The sequence below is a fragment of the Vipera berus genome (genome assembly GCF_964194415.1).
Source record: "Vipera berus genome assembly, chromosome: 5".
Lineage (NCBI taxonomy): Eukaryota > Metazoa > Chordata > Lepidosauria > Squamata > Viperidae > Vipera > Vipera berus.
The window spans coordinates 54,977,261-55,004,022 of NC_138207.1; the positions used below are offsets into that span (position 1 = coordinate 54,977,261).

A 26,762-nucleotide genomic window follows, 5' to 3' on the forward strand; every position below is an offset into this window, starting at 1 on the left:
TTGATGGACAGACATGGTGCACATACCACTTATTTGCAAGCATAAAAAAGTGCGGCACGGTATAGTGAATGGCGCGGGTATGAAGTAGATTTAGTTAGCTTCTCCCCACTCCCCCCCATCCTCATGTGAGGATGACAGAAATGATCATGCTGATGACGAGACGAAAAAGTAATTATTCCTAGGGGGGAAAATCGAGCCGGCGAAAACTGAAAATCAGCTGCTTGGGAGGAAGGGAGAAGGAAAGGGCGAAGCCATTGGCCAGGCTGAGGATTGTGAAAACAAACGCTTGTTCCGCACTCAGCCCAAAGGCGGCGCTATAAAGACTTGGCTGGGCTGACCGGGAAGGCGGATGCTCAATTCAAGTCTCCGCGGCAACTTCCTGGGTTGCTGCAGGGAGTAAATTTTTCTGACCGTTTAACTTTCGCTTTTACCTTCGACGTAGCGTCGCGGAGAGCAGACGGAGCGAGAGGACTTGCGAGGAGAGCCTGTTGGTCGTGAGTTCCACGCGGGCAAGTATAGTTTATTTCGAGAAAGAAACTCATTTTTTCTCAAGGCTCGATTCCCACCTCCATGCCGACTTCTGTCTACTTCGGACATTCCTTAGTAGACGAGGGGCCTTTTTCAAATCTTTGTGCTCTCCTCATTGTGCTTTAATTCGCTGTTAACATTTTGGGACCCGGAGTCGCTCGTAGGAGCCTTCAAAAAGTGATGGACTTGCAATCTTTTGTTTCCCTCCCATGTACTTATTCGTTTCGAGGGTTGCTATTTTTGCTTTTAAAACTAATGGTGAAAGTAGCACCGGTTGGAATTCTACCTGCCTGATTAGTTTCATGCAGTTCTTCGGTCGGCATCAAATCTCCGTTCCAGAAAAAAACCGCAATGTGTTTCTTTTCCATGCTACAGAACCGCGATCTGGGAAATGTCTGCTTGGCATGGAGCTAGGAAAATGGGGATTAAATGCAGTTAGTTTCAGTTTTCCATGCTAAGATGCTTGGGACCAGCTCTTCAAGCATGCTGTTAGGGTTGTATTGATCTGATAAGCTTATTACCTATGATTAACTAATGAATCCATGGTTCATTCAGCTGATTAGAATTGCACAACGTGAAAAACTATAAGGTTCCTCCAGTCTGGGTTCTTACAAGAAATGAAACTAAAATTAGACCTGCTGCTTTGTGGTTTAGTGTGTTGTAGTTGTAGCTTCTTGCTTGTCTCCAACTGATGGACACAAAACGGTGTGCTTGCTAGGGGAAAAAAGGGGGGGGCTCTGTTATATCTTATTAACTGAAGCATTCTTGCCTATTTTTCTGGTAGAAAAAAAAACCTGATAAAGATAAGCTGATGAGATCATCCAGGATAACATGTTCAAGGTTACTGGTTAAAATGAAAGGAAAAGAACTTGGAAGCAGAAGTGAAACAAAAAGATTTTCTGGGTGAAAGAGACACACACACCCTGACCCCCCCCCCCCAGGGATTGGATGGTGCCCAACCAGTTATGGAATCGGGATGGGTTTTCTCTTGTCACAGTCTTCTAATCAGAGCCACCTGGTGGCAAAATCCAAAACATGCTGCCTTTTAGCTGTAGGGCAATACATAAGATAAGAATCTGGGAGAATTGCCTCTGCTGCTTTAGTACTTTGTACTTTACTTAGTACTTTAGTACTCCATTAAGAAATAAGAGAGAAGCTGGGATAATGCAGAGATTTTCAGGGTAGATGTTTCTTTCCAAATGGATAAGTTGGGCAAATCTAGTGCAGGGGTCCTCAACCAGAGACCACTACTTGGCTGTGGCCTATTCGCAATCGGGCCACGGGCTTCTGCATTTGAGCTGCGTGTGCACGCGTGCCGACCTGCTCACATGGCCCCGTTCCCCTCTTCCCCTTCTGGGCCGTCAAGCCGCAAAAGTTGGGGGCCACTGGTCTAGTAGACTTTTGTCTTATAGAGGTATGACTGGAATTATTCAAGTGTCTGCAGCTATCCCAGTGATATATGCAAATCTCCATATTGTCAATGGAGATTCTTAATCATCCAGATCATGGTTGTCTCAAAGGTGTTTTTCAAAACTCTTCTTTCTAGGTTTTTTTCCTTGAAAATGTTTTGCTTCTCATACAAGAAACGTCTGACTGAATTTATATTATTTGCAGTCTGATCATTACCACTGCTCTCCAAGATTGTTGAGGCCACTTGGGGGTTTATTTTTACCCTCAAGATCACCTGAATCAGAATGCAAATGGATGTGGAACCTTTTTGATACTGCTGAAAGGACTGTGTTGTAGACAGGAGATAGGTAGTGTCCTATTCCTCCCCCTTTGTTGAGAGAGAACTGTACAGTTTTAACGTAGATGGCCTCTTTGACCCCTCTTTCAAACCAATGGCACTTTGTCCAGAATGTGAACTTTGTTTTCTGACACACCTATTGATTGGGGGGAAAAACAACCACTTCACAAATTCACGGCACAACACAGGAGAACAAACCCATCAGGAGAAGATTCAGCATCCATCTGCATTTAAAAGACAAAAGTCACTCTTTTGAAGATAGCAGATTTCACATTCTGGACAGAAAGGGCCACTTATTTGAAAGAGGGGTCAAAGAGGCCATCTGTATATTAAAATTGAACAGCCTTGTCTCAACCACCTATCTCATGTCTACAACACAGTCCTTTCAACAGTCCCAAGAAAGTTTCACACCCATTTGTACTCTGATTAAGGTGACCTTGAGGACACAGGTAAACCCCCAAGTGGCCTCAACAACTTGGGTGACTGCAAAGAATATAAATCCTTCCATTTCCCACCATTTAGTCAGAAATGAAGAAGCTTCTTGGATGAGAATCAAAATCTTTTCAAGGGAAAGTCCAGTTGCCTTTTAAAACACACCCTTGGGATAATCCCCATATTCTTTACAAAAAGTTTGTCTGTTTTTAACACTTAGAAAGTCTTGTGAACCTCTGAAAAGCTTGGAGTTAAGATTCAGTGGCCTTCACTGTGCAGAGCAAATAAATGGGTTGGGTGTTGTTGTTTTTCCCCTTGGTACAGTCAACAATATGTTATTGTATTTTGTGGATCGTAATACACTTCATTAGCTGGTATATAGTAGAGGTTTTCCCTAGTATATCATGAACTTAAAGTGAAAGACGTTTACAGTAATGTTGGAGTAGCCTTGGAACATTTTTGCATAGCTATGACAGCCATGCCACATATCAGCTGGGGTCATTGTACTTACCCAGTTATTTTCATTTTTGAACATATAAATTACTGAGTGTTACAGGCATCTTCAATTTGTGGGTTTAGTTCAAAAAATACAGGTAGTCTTCAACCTAAAACCATTCGTTTAGTGACCATTTGGAGTTACAACAGCACTAAAAAAGTGACCTATAACTGTTTTTCACATCACTGTTGCAGCATCCCCATGGTCATGGGGGTAAAAATTCAGATACTTGGCAAGCAACATGTTACTTATGATATTTACAGTGTCCTGGGCCAATACAATCAGCTTTTGTGACCTTTTGACAAAGTCAATGGAGAAGCTAGATTTCCCTTAACTGTATTACTAGCTGTAGTGATCTTATAATTAACAACTGTGACAAGAAAGGTCGTAAAATGGGACGCAATTCACTTAACAACTGTCTTGCTTAGCAATGAAAATTTTGGGCTCAATTGTGGTGATAAGTCGGGGACTACCTGTAAAGTCTAGATCTACTAAGGATGTATGAAAGAAATAGCTCTGTTCTTTGTTTCTTTAAATGAGCTTAGAACATTAATTAAAATACAAATATCCAGGACATAAAGCTAGGGAGCAATCTAAATTAAGTAAAATAGTATTAGATCTGTGTAATTACTTCAGCTGATTTATTAAAAGAAACTCAAATGGGATCATCTGAGTTGAGATGGAAATTGGAAAAGAAATTCTTGTAACTCGTATTTATGTATTGTAGATTTTTCCTTCTCACTGCTGTCCTTTATGAATACAGTGACTGATAGTTGTTTAGTTGCCTACCTTTTATTTAGATAATTTAGTGTTTTTCAAAGTTGGCAACTTTTAAGATGTGTGGACTTTTAACTCCGATAATTTCACAGCCAATAATTTGGGAGTTGAATCCACACATCTTAAATTTGCCAACTTTGAAAAACACAGTAGCCCCCAACCTTCTGGGCAACAGGGACCAGCTCCTTGGAGAGAGGTTTTCCACGGACTGGAGGGGGCGTGGTTTTGCGTGCTGCCTGCATCCTGTGGATGGGGCTTTGCTTGTTTGCACGACCAGATTTCTGGCGTGCAGCGGCCTGGGGCTGATCCACAGACCAGGTGTTGGGAATCCCTGTGGTAAACAATGTTTAAATCAGCTTGTATCCTGCAAGTTTCAATACTGTTACTTTTAGAGAAGTAATGAAGTGAAAAATTTTTTATCTTACTGAAAAAATATACAAGAAGTTGGTTCAGGAAAACTAATATTATTATTTGTTTGAATGGACATCCATTTTTAAATTGCTTTTTTGTTTTTAATGATTTCTTTCTATGACATTCTGGGGAAAAAAACCTGCTAAACATTATGAGACCTGTATGGTATTTCACATTCAGTTTCCCAAAATGGTTCAAAGCTCGAGGGCACAAATATAGCCCTTGAGCACAGATCTTAAAGCAGCTGTATCTTTTATTGGGAACATGGCAGCATGTTTGGAATTTAGCTGTAGACAATTCAATGAAATGTAACTTAGAGCAGGCGTTTTTTTCTTCACATGTATGTGGTTTTCCATTTCTCTGGTAGTGTTAAAAATAAGAAGCAAAGAAACTGATTTGAATAGTTTTGTAAAACATATTTCAACCTAAATTTGAATGCAAATGTCTAACTTCTAGATTCATTTGTTTTAAAAATAGAAATATATCATGCTACCTAAAATGATAATTGTAAGAATATTGATTGCAGAGTCTAAGTATTGGCAGAAGATATCTGTTCCTGTGTGGTCACTGATGGCTGAAGATACTAAAAATGATTATGCTGATGCAGTGGATGCAAAACCTTCAAGAACTGATCGGTTATCCATCTTTGGAAAGTAAGAAAATTAATTTTTAAATTAGAAATCTTAAATCTGTATAAAATAAGTGTACAAAAAGTTATGATTACAGTTCATCTGTGGCGAACAATGTGAACAAATAATTCTGTGACGTAGGAATGTTTATGATCTTTTGATATATTGACAGAATAACCACTTTCAATTTTTTGAAGACTTTTTTTTGTAAATTAAAACGGTTGGGAATATTTACCTCAATATGTCATTTGTGAAAATATTTTAAAGTGTATTCATATGATTATGGGGTCCAAATGGTAACATACTCTGAAGAGTTTGATAGTTTACTGTTGTATTTTCATAATATAGTCTACTGCAGAGGTCTCCAACCTTTTTAGTTTGGCAGCCCGGAAAGGGAGGCAGGCAAACGGGCTGTGCACTTGCACATGTGCAAATGGGGCTGTGCGAGTGCTACAAATGCAACTAGCACCGGAGGGACATTCAGGGAGGTGCTAGCGCTGGTAGGATGCTTGAGGCAGCACTAGTGTCGGTAGAATGTTCGGGGGTGGTGCTAGCACCAGTGGGATATTGGAGTGGCGCTGGCGCAAGTGTGGTGAGTGTGAGTTGCACGCACACAGGAACTGGCTATCCCTTCATACAGTCCAGTAGCCAACAGGCCATGAACCACAGGTTGGGGACCCCGGTCTACTATTTCTGCTACTGACAGTCATGCTTGATTGAAGAAAAAGTTAGCAACAAAAGTTAGGGATTCAGCATTCAATAGGTGTGAAGCATGAAACATTTTAAAACTGAATCAACCCATTTCCCCTTTGAAATAAAACATTTGACATTCAAAAGTTTGATTTTTTCAGACTCCATGAAAATCTCTACTTAGAGACAAATGTTTATTGTTGTTGGTGTTGTTAGCTGCGAAGTCGTGTCCGACCCATTGCGACCCTATGGACAACGTTCCTCCAGGACTTCCCATCCTCTACCATCTTCTGGAGTCCATTTAAGCTCACTCCTACTGCTTCAGTGACTCCACCCAGCCACCTCATTCTCTGTTGTCCCCTTCTTCTATTGCCCTCAATCTTTCCCAACATGAGGCTCTTCTCCAGTGAGTCCTTCCTTCTCATTAGGTAGCCAAAGTATTTGAGTTTTAGCTTCAGGATCTGGCCTTCTAAAGAGCAGTCAGGGTTGATCTCCTCTAGGACTGACCGGTTTGATCGCCTTGCAGTCCAAGGGATTCGCAGGAGTCTTCTCCAGCACCATAGTTCAAAGGCCTCAATTCTTTGGCGCTCAGCCTTTCTTATGGTTCAACTTTCACTGCCATACATTGCAACTGAAAAGACCATAGCCTTGACTATACGCACTTTTGTTGACAGGGTGATGTCTCTGCTTTTTAGTGTGCTGTCTAGATTTGCCATGGTTTTCCTCTCGAGGAGCAAGCGTCTTTTAATTTCTTGGCTACAGTCCCCATCTGCAGTAATCTTGGAGCCCAGGAAAATAATATCTGTCACTACCTCCATTTCTTCCCCATCTATTTGCCAGGAATTGAGAGGCCAGATGCCATGATCTTGGTTTTCTTAATGTTAAGTTTCAACCCAACTTTTGCACTCTCCTTCTACATTCGCAACAAGAGGCTCTTTAGTTCTTCTTCACTTTCTTCCATTAGAGTGGTATCATCTGCATGATATTGGTTGTTGATATTTCTCCCGGCAATCTTAATTCCAACTTTTGATTCATCTAGCCCTGCCTTTCTCATGATGTGCTCTGCATATAAGTTAAATAGGCAGGGCGACAGTATACATCCTTGTCAGACTCCTTTCCCAATTTTGAACCAATCACTGGTTCCGTGTCCAGTTCTCACTGTTGCTTCTTGGCCCACATATAGGGTTTCTCAAGAGACAAATAAGATGGTCTGGTACGCCCATCTCTTTAAGAACTTGCCACAGTTTGTTGTGATCCATACAATCAAAAGCTTTAGCATAGTCAATGAAGCAGAAGTAGATGTTTTTCTGGAACTCCCTAGCTTTCTCCATGATCCAGTGTATGTTGGCAATTTGATCTCTAGTTCCTCTGCCTCTTCGAAATCCTGCCTTTACTTCTGGTAGTTCTCAGTCCACATACTGCTGGAGTCTAGCTTGTAGGATTTTAAACATAACTTTACTAGTGTGAGAAATGAGTGCAATGGTGCGATAGTTTGAACATTCTTTGACACTGCCTTTCTTTTGGAATTGGAATGTAAACTGATCTTTTCCAATCCTGTGGCCACTGTTGAGTTTTCCAAATTTGCTGGCAAATTGAGTGTAGCACTTTTACTGCATCGTCTTTTAAGATTTTGAATAGCTCAACTAGAATACTGTCACCTCCTCTAGCTTTGTTGTTGTTCAGCTTTTCTAAGGCCCACTTCACTTCACATTCTAGGAAGTCTGGCTCAAGGTCAGTGACCACCTCATTGTGATTATCAGGGACATTAAGCTCATTCTTGTATAGTTCTTCTCTGTAATTTTGCCACCTCTTCTTAATCTCTAATGCCTCTTTTAAGTCCCTGCCATTTTGGTCCTTTATCATGCCCATTTTTGCATGAAATGTTCCCTTCATCTCTCCAATTTTCTTGAAAAGATCTCTGGTCCTCCCTATTCTATCATTTTCTTCTATTTCTTTGCACTGTTCATTTAAGAAGGCATTCTTATCTCTTCTAGCTGTTCTCTGGAATTGGGGCTCAGCTTCCAATGTCATATCATTTGGCATTTTGGTACTGTCCATAGGGTTTTCATGGCAAAGATACTGGAGTGGGTTGCTATTTCCTTCTCCAGTGGATCACGTTTTGTCAGAACTCTCTGCTATGACCTTTCCGTCTTGGGTGGCCCTGCACGGCATAGCTCATAGCTTCATTGAATTATGCAAGCCCCTTCGCCACGACAAGGCAGTAATCCATGAAGGGGAAATGTTTATTACCATCCCCAATTATTTTATTTATGTGTTTTATATGACTATTCACCTCAAACATTTAAGGAAATAGACTGGATTTTAAATTGTCACTTGATTTCTGTTTCAAAAGTTTTATTAACGGATGAAGAATTGTTTTATATCCCTATTTAATGTTTTTAGATCCCTATTTAATGTTTTTAGATAGTGGTTTTAAAATGCTTTCTAACAGGACTTTATGATACTGACTATAAGCTATCCTGGAAAAAAATGTTTATTCTAAAAACAGATTATAAATTCTTAAACAAGTTTTTGAGTAAAATGGATTTACTTTTTTGGCAGGCATAGTATATGAAACCTTTTATTTTACTTTTTTTATTATGTTTATTACACAATAGTCCAAGTCTTGTCTTTAAGATGGGCTTACAGTAGTATAATGGAATATCAAACTAGGGTTTCATGAGAGAGGCTTCAGGAAAGCCTAAGGCCAAACAAAAATTCACTTGTGCATAGCTAATTGTCTATCCCCTCTTTGGGTCTTAATCATAGTTTTCTATTCTGCAATCTCAAAGAGTTGAAAGCCAATAAAGGTTTCAGCTTCTCATTCTGCAACATCTGTTCCTATGCTTATAAAACCTGATGATCTATACAGATGAAAGCTTTTCAGAATTTTTTTCCTAGTCTTATACTATAGGGATGTTTACTTGCGGGGAGACATGCTTTGAACTCAATGTTGACTCCTGGCAACTGCCTAGTCCAGTTTTCTTGGCCAGATTTCAGAAGTAATTTACCATTGCTTGCTTCCTAAGGTTGAGAGAGAGAGAGAGAGACTGTCTAAGACAGCAGTGTCAAACTCAATTTCACTGAGGGCTGCATCAACATTATGATTGTCCTCAAAAGGCCAGTTGCTGTTTCTGGCTTCTCTCCCTCAGGCTTGCCCCACAGAAGCCTTTCTAGTCTATGACCTTCTCAGGTTTGCTCCACCAACATCTCTCCTCTCTATCACCTTCTCTCCCCCCTCATTTCTCCTTCCTTTTACAACCTCTTCTCTCCTCCCCCATGCATTCACTCATTCCCCCAGTGGAGCTGACAACCCAGTGCGCACAGCTCCAGCTGATTGGGGATTACGGTGGCCTCAAAGGTGGTGTGCAGCCACACGCAGTCTGGGGGGGAAGAGTCAGCTGGAGCCCCAGCAGCCCCGTAGCTCCAGCTGACTCTTTCCCCCCCCCCCCGACTACGTGCAGCTGCTGGCCACCACTGAGGCCACCAGAAGCTCTGATCAGCTGGAGCCATACACGCTGATCCTGAGGCCTCAGCAGAGACCCAGCAAGACCTCAGCTCCAGCTGACTCTCCCTCAGGCCCTGCCGCTGCTTCAGCACACACCCATGCACACACCTCACTGCATACTTAATCACCTCCTCCTACTAGTCTGCTTATGGGCCAAATCTAAACATACTATGGGCCGGATCTGGCCCATAGGCCTTGAGTTTAACATGTCTGGTCTCAGATAACCCAGATTTCATGCCTAAAGCAGAATTAGAACTCCCAATTTATCAGTTTCCAGTCTGCTGCCTTTAGCATAGGACCAAACTGGCTCTGTTTTGTTTATCTGTGCAAATCATTTAAGCAACCTGAATCTGTTCCTCAAAACAGGCTGAGAAAAATTGGGGACATGTTTTATTAGGTTGTTAAAGGCTTTGTTGGGGTCATACATACTGTACAATACAGCTTTCCCAACTGCTAACCACCACATCATGTTTAGATGTTGCAGTTTCCAGATAATATAGGTATGGAAGTACACTAGCAATCACAACTGGAGGGTGTAAGGTTGGCTTAAGTGATTCTCTTGCCAGGATTATTATTTTTCTTTCTAACTTAGTTTATATTTTCACACAAACAATTTTCAATAAACTGACTTCAAGGTACATTGCTTCCATGTCACATGTGTATTTCCAAAAGCAAGAAAAACATTTTTGTTGGAGAAGAAAAACAATGTTTAGTATTACAAGCACAGACAGGCACTCTGTTGCTAATAAATAGAGAGCATTTTTTCCCATGTATGGGGCGTTTCGCCTTTTTTGTTTTCATTGCTAAAACATGGCTTAACAATATAAAGAGATGAGGGAAGTGAAGAAAAGAGAAGTGGGACGTGTTTTTGTTTGTTTCTGATAAGAATGTCTCTAGTGAGAGACATGTATTCAAGTGAGATAAAATTCAGTTGGAAGCCTATCCTGATTCCTTCCATTTGAACATTTCACAAAAGCAGATTTCTCTATGCAAGATATGGCTTGTAGCAGGGATGGGAAAGGTGATTAGAAGCTTGGGTGGGCATGATTGCTGCACCTGTCTTCGTTTCCTTAAATCAAAGAAGCCTATTGCCAGAATCACACATGAGCCTGACAACGGAGCAATTACTGACAACTGAGTGTGCATACAATTATGTGGTCTCCAAATTACATTTTCCCTTTCAGATCACTTCACAAAACATTTTTAAAACCTTACTTTAGCACAGATTATAAAACTATAATACTTTGGGTTTTTTAATAAGCTATTTAATTTTTTTTTAAAAAAATATTTGAATCTAATCAATTAGTCTTAAACCGATTCCTTTTTTTTAAAATGAAAAAAATAACAGGCCATTCATTTAAAAAAAAACTTAAAAGGATAAAGTGCATGGTTTGCCCACAAGGTGGCAGGCCAATGTAATTTTTTTTATAAGAATCTCCATATAGTTTTATAAAGAGATAAAAATAGTATCACAGTGTTTTATTGTTCTTTCAAATGTGCAATTCACCAATATATGTTACTCTAGAATCTCAGCTGATGAAATATGCTAAAGAGATATGACAGATCTTCAAATAGGTTTAGGACGGGTTTACACATACATCAGATTTTTGTGTGTCAGTTCTCTAAATTCATGTTTGTATATCATACATATATATGTATGTCCACTAGTTTTGCTATTTTGAAATAGATAAATAATTTATCCATAATTCTATTGGGTGCTCATTCTGTTCAAAAATTCTGTTTGATGGGAAACCAGAAGACTGAATTCTTGTTCTGCCTTAGGCATGAAAGTTGACTGGGTGATTTTGGTTACTCTAAGTCCAACTCACTTCACAGGTTTGCAGTTGTTGGTAAAATAGGAATAATGAGTATTATGTTGTGTTAACTGCCTTAAATTACTTATCAAGTAATAATAGCAGGATAAAAATCTAATAAATAAAATACAAATACTCAGAAAAAAATAAATAAGAAAAATTAGCATTTATTTTTCTTTTTCTTAAAATTTTTTAGAAAAGGTGGTGGAAGGTTTATATCACATTTCTTAGTATTTTCATTTTAATTTTCATATAAAATTGTTTGAAAATGCAACAGGTCTAAATGAAGTAAAACATTCAAAGTTTAATCTTTAACTACAGATGGTCACATCCAAAAATTAAATTATTTCATCTTCATTAAAGCTCATCTAGGTTTGTGAGATAATTCTTACATTTTGTGTTTTTACCATTTTGTTACTTCAGATGTTATGGAAAAGGCCTAAATTGTTGCATCCTGTGATATTTACATCACCATATTTTGCTGGAATTTTTATTTTCTCTACACTTGATTATATGAGTTCTCTTTTACCTCTTTCAATCAAATTCATGTCTCTGTTGTAGTTAATTAGTTTAATTGTTTTTCAGTTGAGGTTGAAGTTTATAAGTAAACAGTTGCAAATATATCAAAAAATGTAATGAGTGTAACATTTTCACATGGCAGAAAGACATAAACTTATTTAATAAGGACATGAATGAATTTACAACTATTTTTACAATAATTTCCTTGAGGACGTCTTTCCCACCTGTAATAATCCAATGCTAAATGGCCATCTTAGGATTCCTCCCCCTTTTGATGTTTAATTGTCATTATTCTATCATTTTGAAATTTTAACCCTAAGTTTTAATTTTTAATGGTAACTTTTATACGTTGTTTACTGATTATATTATATTGTACACTCCTCTTTGAGGGAGCTGGGTGGTTTAGAAATATGATAAACAAACAAACAAATGTATAGTATTGCTTTAAATGCAGTGGAAAGGTTTTCTCCCCCTTTGAATTAGTAAATTGTGGGGGTAAATATTCAAAGCTGGATCTTGGCTTTAAAGGATATCTTCCTGCTTGAATGTGCAGTATGTTGCACCTGCCTTTTGTATGCATTCTTGCATTCTGTACTGTAACAACAGTGCAATAATAAAATAACATTGATGCAAGTACATCGTTTCTGCCTTTCAGCTGGAGCAGAAGAGGCTTACATGACCTCAGCTATGTGTTAGGCCATAGTAATGGCCCTTTCAATAGCCTTATAGAAAAGTCCAGCGTGACCTATTGCTGACACAGACAAATTGTTGAGTCTGTGAACACATTGTAGTTTGTTTCAGTTTCTGGTGTTGCGTGAGCATGATGAGATGCTCGCATTATTAGAAAAGATAATTATCCCTCAGCATAAGGTGGACGTATTTTTCAGATGCAGAGTAGTGTACCACTTGATGAAGAACCAAGGTACCGTTCTTTCTTTTTCCTATTCATTCAAGGGAAGAAGAGATATATAATATTAGGGGCTACCTAGTGTTAGATATTAGTGAAATTAAAATTTGAAAAATCATTTTAAATAAGATTGACAATAAAAAGGTAGAGTGTAGAATCATACATTTGTTAGAATAATTAAAGAAATTAACGTGTGTAAAATAAAGCAGTAGCCAGGATATGTCTGATGTTACGTTTTGTATTTGTAACATGCATAGATGATCAAAAAAAGGCTGTAAAGTAGATAAAGCCCATTCTGTGAAGTAGCAAATTGTGTTTTTGATGATAATTGCAGAGGACCAGTATAGCTTTAGTTGTGTTTAAAGAGGAAACAGTAGTTCACTGTAATCAATAACAGAAATATTACATAGATGATATATCTTTCCTTAAATTTGCATTTATATTTCTATTTGTAGGGTCTGGGCTTATTGACTTCTAGAGGACAATGAAACTTTGATTCTGCTTTAAGCAATTGAGCTGACCATAAATTTAAAAAAATTTCCTTAAATCAGTGATCCCCTTCCATTATTATCAAGGCAGTTAATTATTTGCTTTGTCAGAGAAATACAGGAATTTCCAAAACGTGGCATGTACATTGCAGATTTACTTCCTTAATGTCCTGCCAAGCATTTCTCATAAAATTTGAGTAATTTCCGGTAATCTGAGTCTAGACTTACATGATCCTAAACATACTGTTACTTTAAAATAAGGTGACATGTAGATCTTTGAGGACTAGTCCCTGAGTTCTTAATAACACCTATTAGATAAAATGTAACTTCAAATATTCCTGAGTACCAAATTGATGAGGTCTGCTTATTAGATAGGATCCTGTTTGTCCTAGCGAATGTCCTTTGCCAAAAGACTAACAGGGAGACTATAACTAGGTATATCCTAGAAACCTTGAGTTGAAAAGGGCCATGTAGGACATTAAGAAATGAAACTCAAAACATCTTTAGCAAGTACTGTAGTTGTCTAGCCTCTTGCATTAGACTTTGTTGAATTGTTACTCTTTTTTTTCCTATCACTCAATTGGAATATATCTTCATGTGTTATAATTCCATTGTTCAATTGCTTGCACACATTTTATTATGGTGATGAGACCAATATTGTTAAAGAGTACACATTTTATGGTGAAGAGATCAATTTTATTAAAGAGTATACATAAGGAACAAAATAAGGATAAATATACTTAAAGATAAAGGAATAAAGTCTGCATTGGTCAATGACTGTGTTCAACACCGGGCAAGTGTTAACCTTCAAAGGTAACAAACTAGCAAAAATTATGATGAATATTTAGTTAACAGCTAAAATATATACTCTAGAAGTCATGGGGGGAGATAAAATTACAGTCATGTAAGACTTATTTTCCAGTTTTTTTATAATCTTCATTGCCTGCTCTTCTCTGAACCCATACGTACTCAAGTATATATCAGTGGTTTGAACTGGTGATCCTCAGGAAGTAGACAGGGACCTTAGGGCTGTAAGCTCAGCCATGTGCTCTTTAGATCCAGAGCCCCTCAGGCTGGTTAAAGTGGCCTGGGGATGTTGTATGAGTGGCTTTAGTGAAGCATAATTCTTGAGTGAAGGGACTGTTACTTTTCCTCTGAAGGAGGCTTTGGTTTTCCAACTCCTCAATAAGCCATCACTGGACCCCACTATATTGTGAGTAATGCACTCTTATTTTTACAAGCCATTTTAATTATATGTGTTTTAATTTCACTAGACAGATCTGTAGTTATTGGATTGTTCGGAGATCATTTGCATTCTTTTCACAGTAACATTTAGTTCTATTTCCACAGAAAAAAGAAGAATGAATGGGAAGATCAACCAGAGGATTCTTCTGGTGACCAGTATCGAATTATTATCCCTACGTTCCAATATAATATAGCCTTTAAGAAGCTTGGTAAATGCATTATTATAAACAATAAGAACTTTGCGAAAGATACAGGTACTCCTTTATTCTTTTTCCTGCACACTAATTTCTTGTTATAACTTTTAAAAAGATGTGTGAACTTTTTAAAGTGAATACTTTTAATGAGTGATATTTCACAATGTGCTGATATTAAGTGACTTCTTGTTTTAGTACAAACCTGACATAGGTTAAAATAATGTATATGTAGACCTCACTTAACAACAGTAATTGGAGCTGTAATTTCTGTCGCTTAACAATGCGGTAGTAAGATGTGAGGTCATATACCACATCGTTTAACAACAGCAGTTCCTATTTGTTATTTAGAATTGTGGCTCATTAAGTGAGAACTTCCTTGTGACTTTCTGCCTGCTTCCAACAAGCAGGCACTTCAAGGATAACACCGGCAGGAAGTCACAAGTACCAGGTGGCTTGAAAGTAGTCTGGCAGGCAGATAAGTGACCGCTGGGTAGAGCTGCTGCCAGGTGCAGAAGGGTACATAGTGGCTGCCACAGTGCCAGTCAAGATAGGTATAAACTATGTGGCACAAGCAATAGATTTATTTATTTTATTTTTAGAGAGTTTATGTGGTCACCCACTCACTTTCAATGATTGTGGATGGCTTACAAAAAATAAAAAAACATACAAATAGTAAAAACAACACCACACACACACACACACACACACACACACACACATATCTGGTGAAACAAGCCACTTGAACTCATTCCAGGTTCCTCAGACCCATTGTCAAACCCAGGTCTTCAGGACCTTTTGAAAGAATGTCAAAGTAGGGGCTAGTCTAACCTCCGTGGCAATGGAAAGGAAGGTAACCACCACACAAAAGACCCTTCTTCTGAATCCCATAAGATGTACCTCCTTAAGAGGGGGGAACTGCAACATTCCCTGCCTCCTCACTGTGATTGGTCAGCTGGATGTACCTGGGTAGAGACGGTCCTTCAGATAATCTCATCCCAAGTCGTTTTGGGCTTTAAAGATGACGGCCAGCATCTTGAATTATACCCAGAACAAATCTGTAGCCAGAGGCTGTAGATAGGCATGCACTATGGGATATAGGATCCTCAGGACATTTACTTCAGTGCCAGATTCCTTAGGGAGGAAAAATTGTTGAGGGCAGCTGTAACTTCAAATGCTCACTGGTTTGTTGTGGTTGTTAACGTAGACTTTTTTAATTAAAAAAAATACAGTAAGCTTCACTTTTCCAGAGTGGGTGAAGTTATGTCTATCAAAAAACAAATCTTTTGTTGTTGTTGTTAGTTCAAATTCATATTGTCTGCTAAATCCAAAATTTACCAAGCCAGAGTTTAACTGTAATACACTCTATTCATTGTGGATTTTAGAATTATTGTTTTGCCTCCACCAAGCTGTTAAATAGGCTATAACGGATTGATTTGGGGGGGGGGGAAGATACTATTAATACATGTATGACTTTGTTGTAGCCATCTAACAGTCAGATGACTGAAGCCCAGCGTGGTAGCCATAATTAAAACTTTTCTTTTGTTTACAAAAGTCTTTGGTTTTGAAAAGTTGTTTTAAATATCAAGTACCTCTTTCGGAGGAGTTTTAATTTTTTGATTTTAAATTTAGTTCTTAATTTGCCTCTATTTTTTTAAAAGGAGGCTTTTGTTCTTCTCTTTGCTTCACTGCATTTTAAAGAAATACTTATTTAAATATTTTGAATGCATGTTTAGTCTCAATTACCATGCAAGCATAATTGTAGTTGCTGGCTCATTCCCTTATAGTGCAGTTACTTGCCACTTATAGAAAAGTAAAAATAGCATACTTTGAGCTTCAGCAAATATTAGAGAAATGATTATGTGGAAATTATGCAGAGCTATAGTTTATAAAACTGCTTGTATAAAATATTATTTCACACAGCCGGTTGTGACATTCATTTGTTTTGGCTTAGGAATGTGTATACGAAATGGCACTGACAAAGATGCTGGTGACTTGCAGAAAAGTTTTCGGGATGTTGGTTTTGATGTTTACATCTATAATGATCTCAGCTGTAAGAAAATGAGGGAAATCCTTGGTGAAGGTACTGATTTTTTTTAACTTGACTTAACTATTATCTTGAAATCTAGTTTGGACAACTTTTTCTAAGTTGATGCCAAGCTGATAAGTACTAAAAATGCATAACCAGGTGTCTGGGAATTCCCGAAATTTGTAAGCTCAACACAAGTGCAAGGTTGAGAGAAAGAATAATAAATCACATATCAATTCTCTGGAGCTTTAGGATCCTCAAATTGTAAACCAATTTCAGCACCTGTAATGTTTTAAGATTATTTATTGTTAAAACTATGTGCCTGTTTTCATGCACAGAATCTCATGTTTTATAAAACCCAACACTCTTTAAATTAAAACCAGTACTTTAAAAATCATAAGCTTCAAGCAGCAGGAAGACAAAAGACCTAGTTGGAAAAAAATGCCCTTTTTAGTTGTAATTACTAAATAGAGCTGTTCATTTAATGATGGGAGATCTGGTTGATTTGTAGTTGCCAATGAAGATCACAGTGATGCTGCTTGTTTTTCCTGCATTTTATTAAGCCATGGAGATGAAGGCCGCATCTACGGTACAGATGCATTCATGGCAATCAAGGATTTGACAACACTTTTCAGAGGAGACAAATGCCAAAGCCTAATTGGAAAACCCAAACTGTTCTTTATTCAGGTAAGATGTTTTCTGATTTTAGTTCTTAAAGGACGGAATGTTTTATCAAAACAAAACACAGCTAGAAATAGCCTGGCATACCCATATATTTGAAAACACCACCAAAAAACTGCAAGTAAAAAGGGTACAAAATTCACAGACATTTTCTTGTAAATGTCATATATAACTACATTTGTGATCATATAACTACATTTGTGATCTTTGAAGAAAATCTGGGCTGTCTTTATCATTCCTTGAAAAGTCTAAATCTTTTCCTTTTTGTACTACGCATGCCACAGCAGGTCACAGAAACTACTTGATTGTTCTCCTTTTACTCTTTTGTGGGATGCCGTGGCCCATTGTTCTATAATACTTCATTCTTCAGTGTAGGGAAGGTATACTAAGCATAGCTGGGCTGAGATTAATTTTGTTGACATATATGAGGTCTAATCCTATCAATGTGAATTTTGCTAGATGGCCCAGTACAAAGCTAGATTGGCTTTGAATATAAGGAAGCTTCATATCTCAAGCACAGTTGTCAATTCTGTGCAGCTTTATTTCTCCAGACCTTCTCTTCTCATTGTTTACCTTTGTGACTAAGAGGCAAAGGTTTTCTCTTCGTTATTATGTCTTTTGGATAGCCCAGGGGCAAATATATATCCCAAAACTAGGTATGAGTATAATTTTGGAAACTTTATGAATAATAAATCATATGCCCACTAGCTACAGCTTGACCTTTTCCACATAGTCTAGTAAATGAAATGCAGCCGGAACATTTATGCTGCAGCCCTCAGAGTTAAAGCATTTTTGATGGAACTCTTTGCTGCTTATCAGTAGTAGAAGTCATTAATGTGCACTTTAGTGGTTATCCTGGTCAAATTCATTAATGTACAGTATTTAATTTTACAAAGTGTAAGTATTTCTTCATTCACCAAATGAATCTGCTAGAGAACTATCATAAAATGTTATGATTTTTGTTTACCATGTGCCATTTATACATATGCAAATTACGCCTACTGTTTAATATTATGGTTTCAGGCATGCCGAGGTTCTGAATTTGATGAAGGGATTGAGACAGATTCAGGTTCTTCAAATGACACCCTGGAAATGGATGCCAATCCAAGATACAAGATTCCAGTTGAGGCAGATTTTTTGTATGCATATTCCACTGTGTCAGGTACACTTTGGGGTGGGTGGGGTTTAACAGTTTGATATAGGATGAGTCAGGCATAAAATGTGAGAGAAAATGTAGGCATTTGAAAAGTGATTATTTGAGTAAAGGCTATTTTGGGGGAATTTTCTTTACAGTGAATGTTGGTGATGACTAAGCATCTAGCAGGTATTAGGTGATGCATGCTAAAACAGTAATGGGACATCATTATCTAATTGGGACTAGTTTGTTATCTCACAACTATATAAATAGAAAAACTAGGCTTATCGGCAGTTCTGTAAAACAAACATGCCTGTTCCTAGACTTGTGTGCACATACACGCGTGGGTGAAAGAGATAATGGTAGGGTAGTGAAAAGTGCTCTGTTGCAAATTCCTCAATTCCTCCTTAATTCCAACACCTATTTTTCCCCTCATGTCTTGGATCTTCTATTCAAGTCCAGCAAAATGCACACCTCCTTTACCAAACTGTTGGCAAGTACAGCAACCTCATCCATGCTCATTTCAGTAGGGATGTATACCTCTACCAAATAGAATTCATGTACTTCTCAACTTACGACTGCATTTAGGACTGGGATTTCCATTGCTAAGTTTCCATTGCTGATTCATGTCTGTTCAGCGAGTCAGGTGATGGTCATGAGAACAAGAACTGGTCATAAGTCACTTATTTTTTTCATCATAAGGCCTGTGGGCTGGATCTGGCCCACGATAGGTCCATATCTGGCCTGCAGGGCTGCCCCAGAGATGGTGAGAAACTGGCCTCTGTCATCCAGGCCCAGCCCAGCTGGGCATCCTCCTAGCACACGTACAGGAGGTGGTAAGTGCACAGGAGCCAATGTCTGTCAGCAGCCACAGCCCGCTAGCCCTCTGCCTCCACCTGCTGCTTGGAGGGCTAGGCCGGCAGTCACAGCACTCAGATTCACCTGTGCTGCACAGGCTGCTCAGCCGCAGAGTGTGCAGGCCAAGGAGCTGGCAACTCGGACAGCGTCAGCTCCTGTGCACTGGGCGCTTTCTGTGTTGCAACGGATGTGCGATACTGACGATCTTGTTGTTGTTGTTGTTAGTTGCGAAGTCGTGTCCGACCCATCGCGACCCTATGGACAATGTTCCTCCAGGCCTTCCTGTCCTCTACCATCTTCTGGAGTCCATCTAAGCTCACGCCTACTGCTTCAATGACTCCATCCAGCCACCTCATTCTCTGTCGTCCCCTTCTTCTATTGCCCTCAATCTTTCCCAGCATTAGGCTCTTCTCCAGTGAGTCCTTCCTTCTCATTAGGTGGCCAAAGTATTTGAGTTTTAGCTTCAGGATCTGGCCTTCTAAAGAGCAGTCAGGGTTGATCTCCTCTAGGACTGACCGGTTTGATCGCCTTGCAGTCCAAGGAACTCGCAGGAGTCTTCTCCAGCACCATAGTTCAAAGGCTTCAATTCTTTGGCGCTCAGCCTTTCTTATGGTCCAGCTTTCACTGCCATACATTGCAACTGGGAAGACCATAGCCTTGACTATACACACTTTTGTTGACAGGGTGATGTCTCTGCTTTTTAGTGTGCTGTCTAGATTTGTCATGGCTTTCCTCCCGAGGAGCAAGCGTCTTTTAATTTCTTGGCTACAGTCCCCATCTGCAGTGATCTTGGAGCCCAGGAAAATAAAATCTGTCACTACCTCCATTTCTTCCCCATCTATTTGCCAGGAATTGAGAGGGCCAGATGCCATGATCTTGGTTTTCTTAATGTTTAGTTTCAACCCAACTTTTGCACTCTCCTTCTTCACCCGCAACAAGAGGCTCTTTAGTTCTTCTTCACTTTCTGCCATTAGAGTGGTATCATCTGCATATCTTAGGTTGTTGATGTTTCTTCCGGCAATCTTAATTCCAACTTTTGATTCATCTAGCCCTGCCTTTCTCATGATGTGCTCTGCATATAAGTTAAATAGGCAAGGCGACAGTATACAGCCTTGCCGGACTCCTTTCCCAATTTTGAACCAATCAGTGGTTCCGTGTCCAGTTCTCACTGTTGCTTCTTGGCCCGCATATAGATTTCTCAAGAGACAAATAAGATGGTCTGGTAAGCCCATCTCTTTAAGGACTTGCCAGAGTTTGTTATGATCCACACAATCAAAGGCTTTAGCATAGTCAATGAAGCAGAAGTAGATGTTTTTCTGGAACTCTCTAGCTTTCTCCATGATCCAGCGTATGTTAGCAATTTGATCTCTAGTTCCTCTGCCTCTTCGAAATCCTGCCTGTACTTCTGGTAGTTCTCAATCCACATACTGCTGGAGTCTAGCTTGTAGAATTTTAAGCATAACTTTACTAGCATGAGAAATGAGTGCAATGGTGCGATAGTTTGAACATTCTTTGGCACTGCCTTTCTTTGGAATTGGAATGTAAACTGATCTTTTCCAATCCTGTGGCCACTGTTGAGTTTTCCAAATTTGCTGGCAAATTGAGTGTAGCACTTTTACTGCATCGTCTTTTAAGATTTTGAATAGCTCAGCTGGAATACTGTCACCTCCACTAGCTTTGTTGTTGCTCAGCTTTTCTAAGGCCCACTTCACTTCACATTCTAGGATGTCTGGTTCGAGGCCAGCGACCACCTTATTGTGATTATCAGGGACGTTAAGCTCATTCTTGTATAGTTCTTCTGTGTAATTTTGCCACCTCTTCTTAATCTCTTCAGCCTCTGTTAGGTCCCTGCCATTTTGGTCCTTTATCATGCCCATTTTTGCATGAAACGTTCCTTTCATCTCTCCAATTTTCTTGAAAAGATCTCTGGTCCTCCCTATTCTATTGTTTTCTTCTATTTCTTTGCATTGTTCATTTAAGAATGCATTCTTATCTCTTCTAGCTATTCTTTGGAATTCTGCATTTAATTGGGCATATCTTTCTTTTTCTCCCTTGCCTTTCGCTTCCCTCCTTTCCTCAGCTATTTGCAAAGCTTCCTCAGAGAGCCATTTTGCTTTCTTGCATTTCTTTTTCTTTGGGATGGTTTTGGTTGCTACCTGTTGTACAATGTTGCGAACCTCTGTCCATAGTTCTTCAGGCACTCTGTCTATCAGATCTAATTCCTTAAATCTATTTGTCACCTCTACTGTATATTCAACAGGGATATGATTTAATTCATACCTGACTGGCCTAGCGCTTTTCCCTACTTTCTTTAATTTAAGCCTAAACTTTGCAACAAGAAGCTCATGGTCTGAGCCACAGTCAGCTCCTGGTCTTGTTTTTACTGACTGTATAGAGCTTCTCCATCTTTGGCTGCAGAGCATATAGTCAATCTGATTTCTGTGTTGACCGTCTGGTGATGTCCATGTGTAAAGCCGTCTCTTGGGTTGTTGGAAAAGAGTGTTTGCTATGACCATCGTATTCTCTTGACAAAATTCTATCAGCCTGTGCCCTGCTTCATTTTGTACTCCAAGGCCAAACTTGCCTGTTATTCCAGTTATCTTTTGGCTTCCTACTTCAGCATTCCAATCCCCCATGATGATAAGGACATCATTTCTGGGTGTTAGTTCTATAAGGTGCTGTAGGGCTTCATAGAACCGGTCAATTTCATCCTCTTCAGCACCGGTGGTTGGGGCATAGACTTGGACTACTGTGATATTGAATGGTTTGCCTTGGATTCGAACTGAGATCATTCTGTCATTTTGAGGATTGTATCCCAGTATTGCTTTTCCTATTTTTTTATTGACTATGAAGGCTACTCCATTTCTTCTGAGGGATTCTTGCCCGCAGTAGTATACCTGATGGTCATCTGAATTAAATTCACCCATTCCTGTCCATTTTAGTTCGCTGATACTTAAGATGTCAATGTTTAGTCTTGTCATCTCTTGTTTGACCACGTCCAGCTTTCCTTGATTCATGGATCTTACATTCCAGGTTCCTATGGAGAAAAAATCTTTACAGCATCGGACTTTCCTTTCACCACCAGACATATCCACAGCTGAGCGTCCTTTCGGCTTTGGCCCAGTCGCTTCATTCTTTCTGGCGCTACTAGTACTAGCCCTCTGCTCTTCCCCAGTAGCATATTGGACGCCTTCCGACCTGAGGGGCTCATCTTCCAGCGTCATATCGTTTTGCCTTTTGGTACTGTCCATAGGGTTTTCATGGCAAAGATACTGGAGTGGGTTGCCATTTCCTTCTCCAGTGGATCACATTTTGTCAGAACTCTCTGCTATGACCTGTCCGTCTTGGGTGGCCCTGCACGACATAGCTCATAGCTTCATTGAATTACGCAAGCCCCTTCGCCACGACAAGGCAGTAATCCATGAAGGGGACTGACGATCTTACCTGGAGCTTATTTTCGGGGTAGGGCTTATATTAAGAACATTCTAAAAATCATGCTAGAACTTATTTTCTGGTTGGGTCTTATTTTTGGGGAAACATGATAGATGAATGGTCATAAGTCAAGAACTACCTGGAATAAAAAAATAAATTGAGGATTGCCATGATTGATTAGTATAACTTCATCAATGGTGCCTCAAGTGTCGTTGATGAACTCAGAAGCATGTTCTAATGCAGGAGTCCCCAACCCCTGGTCCGTGGACCAGTAGTGGGCCACAGCATGCCAGCAGCTGGGCCGCACAAACAAGCAAAGCCCATCTGCAAGATGCAGGCAGCACACAAAATCACACACCTTCCGGTCTGCAGAAAAACCTCTCTCCACGGAACCAGTCCCTGGTGCCCATAAGGTTGGGGACCTCTATTCTAAGAAACCATCTCATACAGAAGTGCAAATTCTGTTTTTGGTTAACATGGCTCATACCCATTAACTGAATTATTTTTAAGTATTGATTTTCTCTCAGGCTGTAAAAATGCTGATATTTTTTATCACATTGTAACAATCTATTCCACAAATTAATTGTCATATATCATGAAATATGAATGTCATGAAATTAAAAATCATGATATTCATCATACAAGAAAAACATTCTCTTTCAAAATATCTTTCATAACTTAACCTTCCCATTTTTTATTTTAGAAAACATTCTAGCCTATTCAAAATTTTTAAATTCCCTTTCTATGAGAGATATATCCCAGAGACAATTTATTTCCCACAGCCATAAGGTTTTATTACATATAGAGGGGATAGAATTTTTCCTTGTTCTTTGCTTTTTTATTTATTTGTTTAATAAATTTATAAGCTGCCTCAATCAAAAAAGTGAATATCATAAATATTTTAGAATAAGGCAAAAGAAAACAGAAATCTATAACAAATGCAGAGCAACAGGGAAGAAAATACTATAAAAAGGGATTGAAATGTCCAGTATCAGTGTCTGTAAGGAGTCACAAAACACTGTGGCAGGGCGTACTGTAAATCCAGTTTTAAGACTTTTCTAATTGTGCACATATAAAGAGGATATATAATGCTTTAATTGAATTGGATTCAGAAACGGAACTGGTTAAAGACTGCATGATAAAGTGGGCACAAAATATTCAGGAACCAATTTCGTTGGACACCTGGGAGATAATTTGGGTCAGAAATGTTAAATTTACCCAGGCTCAAAATTTAAGAGAAAATTTTTATAAAATGTTTTATAGATGGCATCTGGATCCCAAGAAGCTGTCCAACATGTATCCTAATTTACAGTCTAAATGTTGGAGGTGTGGTAGTTTAGAAGCTACCTATTTTCACATGTGGTGGACTTGTAGAAATATAAAAGCTTTTTGGATTAAAATTTGGTGGAACATTCAAAAGATTTTTAAGAGAAAGATAAAGTTCTCCCCGCAATTGTTTTTATTGGGCATTGTTGTAGATTGTGATGTTAAAGAAACTAACTTGATGTTGAACATGATAACGGCAGCACGGTTACTGGTGGGACAATATTGGAAGAAGGATAGTTTGCCCACTGTAGAAGAATGGGTGTTTAAAGTTTCGAATCTTGCAGAAATGTCTAAGATTTCTGCTTATCTGAAGGATCATTCACAGGAAAGATATATTTCAGTTTGGAGGAGATGGATAAATTATATTCAAAACAAATATGGGACTAAAAAGTATCATTTAGCTTATGAGTAGATTTTAGTGGGATATTGTTATTGGTACGTTGTTTGTAGTTATGTTAAAAGAGAGTTAAAGCGCATTATGAATTTGGTTAATTGTATATTATGCATAATTTTTATTTAGAATATGATTATTGTAACTATAATCCTGTATTTAGCTCTGGGAAGTGGGGGGGTTTGGGGTGGGAGGGATTTGGGGATATATTGTAAAATTTTGTTTTTGTAAAACACTTTAATAAAAAAAAAGACTTTTCTAATAGATAGGTCAGAAGCATGCAGACTTTGTTCCAAACAGCAGAGGGCGGGTGGGAGGGGGGCAATAGAAAAGTCAAAGATCTGAATGTCATGTCCCAAGATGATCTTGGTGGAGCAGTGGGCTAATGCCTCCTTAAGTAACACCAGCTGCCTGCAATTAGTGCAGGTTCGCATCCCACCAGGCTCAAGGTTGACTCAGCCTTCCATCCTTCCGAGGTAGGTAAAATGAGGACCCAGATTGTTGGGGGCAATAAGCTGACTTTGTAATAATGCTGCTGGGGGGGGGGCGAAAGCCCTAATAAGCAGGCATATACATAGAATGAAGGCTATTGCTAAGCACATTTGATTTGTGCTTAGATTGTAAGCCGCCCTGAGTCTTCGGAGAAGGGCAGGATATAAATGGGGTTAAATAAATAAATGGGATTAAATAAATGATAGTATTGAATGGGACATGGAGCACACCAGTCCCACTGAATCTATGCAGCAAAAGGTGGTTTCACACGTATGGGCTATGAAACATGTACAGATAGTCATTGCAACCCATTACCACTCTGCACTTATGACTTGCAGGTTTATAAAGCAAAGGAAAGTTGAAGTAAAATCGCAAGCACAATTGTAGTTTCACTTAGTGACCACTTTACATAATAACCGAGTTGCCAGTCGAAGTTGTGGTCTGTAAATGAGCGCTCACTGTACTAACCAGAAGCTTGAAAGGCACTTGGAATCAATATTTCTGCCTGCCAGTTTAGTATTATTCTGCCTATGGATTGTTGGATTTAGATAGCTAAATTTACAATATAAATTTGCACGGTGTGATAAATTCTGTATTTTACCCTTTCTGACTTTAAAAAACATCTTAATTCTGTCATTAAAGGACATTTCTCTATTCTTACTTCTAGGTTATTATTCCTGGAGGAATCCAGGGAAAGGCTCCTGGTTTGTGCAGTCCCTTTGCTCAGTGCTGAATGAGTATGGCAAAAATTTGGAGATCCTGCAGATTCTGACCTTGGTTAATTACAGAGTAGCAAGAAACTATGAATCTCAGTCTGATGACCCACGCTTCTGCAGGAAGAAGCAGGTTCCTTGTGTGGTATCCATGCTAACCAAAGAACTTTATTTCTGTAAATTGGTGCCACCAGCACAGCACATTTAAAATACATAATGCATTATAACTTGCAATATATTTTTAATCCAAGCTTTTCCAGCAGAAGGCAGTCATAGATCTAGAGTTAAAATTGATACATGACATTTAAAATATACAATGCCAAGATTACCTCAGTCAATTAATATATTGATTTTCACAGTGCCACTTGTTTCTGTGTTGTTAGAGGTGCCTATTGCTTCTTTCTATTTCACCAGGCACAATCACAATATTTCTCTGGCGTCTTCCTTTCCCTCAGAAATAGCTCATTTTTCCTCTATTAATTACTTTTTTAGATTCATCATTAATTTATAAGAATAATTGTATATATTTGTTAAATATTTCCATCTGGAATAGGAAAAAAGTATTATCAATGTTCATTTGATGATCAGTGATAAAATGGTTTGAGAAATCATCTAAGGATGCTTAAATGCTCTTTTTCATCCCAATCTACATGTAAAATCACAAGGTGGGATCCATATTTAGTCTATTATAAATCCATTATTTTGTGTATTATTTGATTTCATTATTATTAATTTAAACTCCATAATTTCAATGAGTCTGCTCTAAGGTCCAGTCTATTCACAGTAGTTCAACTGTTAGTTTCTCTGTTCTCCTTTTTTAGCAACCAATTCTAATTCTAAGATACATATAAATTTCTTATTTTTATCCAAAATGAAAAAAATGTTCCTGATCCTTTTCTTAGATCAATGAACAATAAACACAATTTACAATCTATTTTACACAAAAATAATTTTGTATCAAAGACATTTGGTAGTATAGTTATGTAGTGTAGTGTATAAATAGAACAAAATTATAGGTTGTTGATTTGTTCAATGCATAATTCTACAAAGCAAGTAAAGAAAAGAAAATTATTTCTAAGTTTCTATTTTCTTGTATTATTTGCCTCTCTCAACAAACCATTATTTTGTTCTCTTTCTCTATGCATAATCATAGTCTTTGCCCCCCAAAAAATTCTCTTGTAATGTCTTCATCTCTTGGTAATTGTTGGTTACTTATTTTCTTAATATACAATCAATATTATGTAACACAATGTTTTTTAAAATAACTTTTTTTTACAAAACATCTATATTGTTACTACATATTTACAGTAGATTCACTTTATA

General features: G+C 38.5%; 1 protein-coding gene across 1 annotated transcript; it reads left to right on the forward strand.

Annotated features, from left to right (window-relative positions):
- Positions 1–4,752: 4,752 nt before the first annotated feature.
- CASP7 (caspase 7) lies at positions 4,753–25,647 on the forward strand (the record flags this gene model as incomplete). Its single annotated transcript, XM_081328865.1, has 6 exons — positions 4,753–5,044; positions 14,297–14,445; positions 16,337–16,465; positions 16,923–17,098; positions 18,116–18,254; positions 25,394–25,647. Exons 1-6 carry the CDS (start codon positions 4,878–4,880, stop codon positions 25,645–25,647), a joined length of 1,014 nt encoding a protein of 337 aa, XP_081184991.1. The 5' UTR covers positions 4,753–4,877.
- Between the last annotated feature and the right edge of the window lie 1,115 nt (positions 25,648–26,762).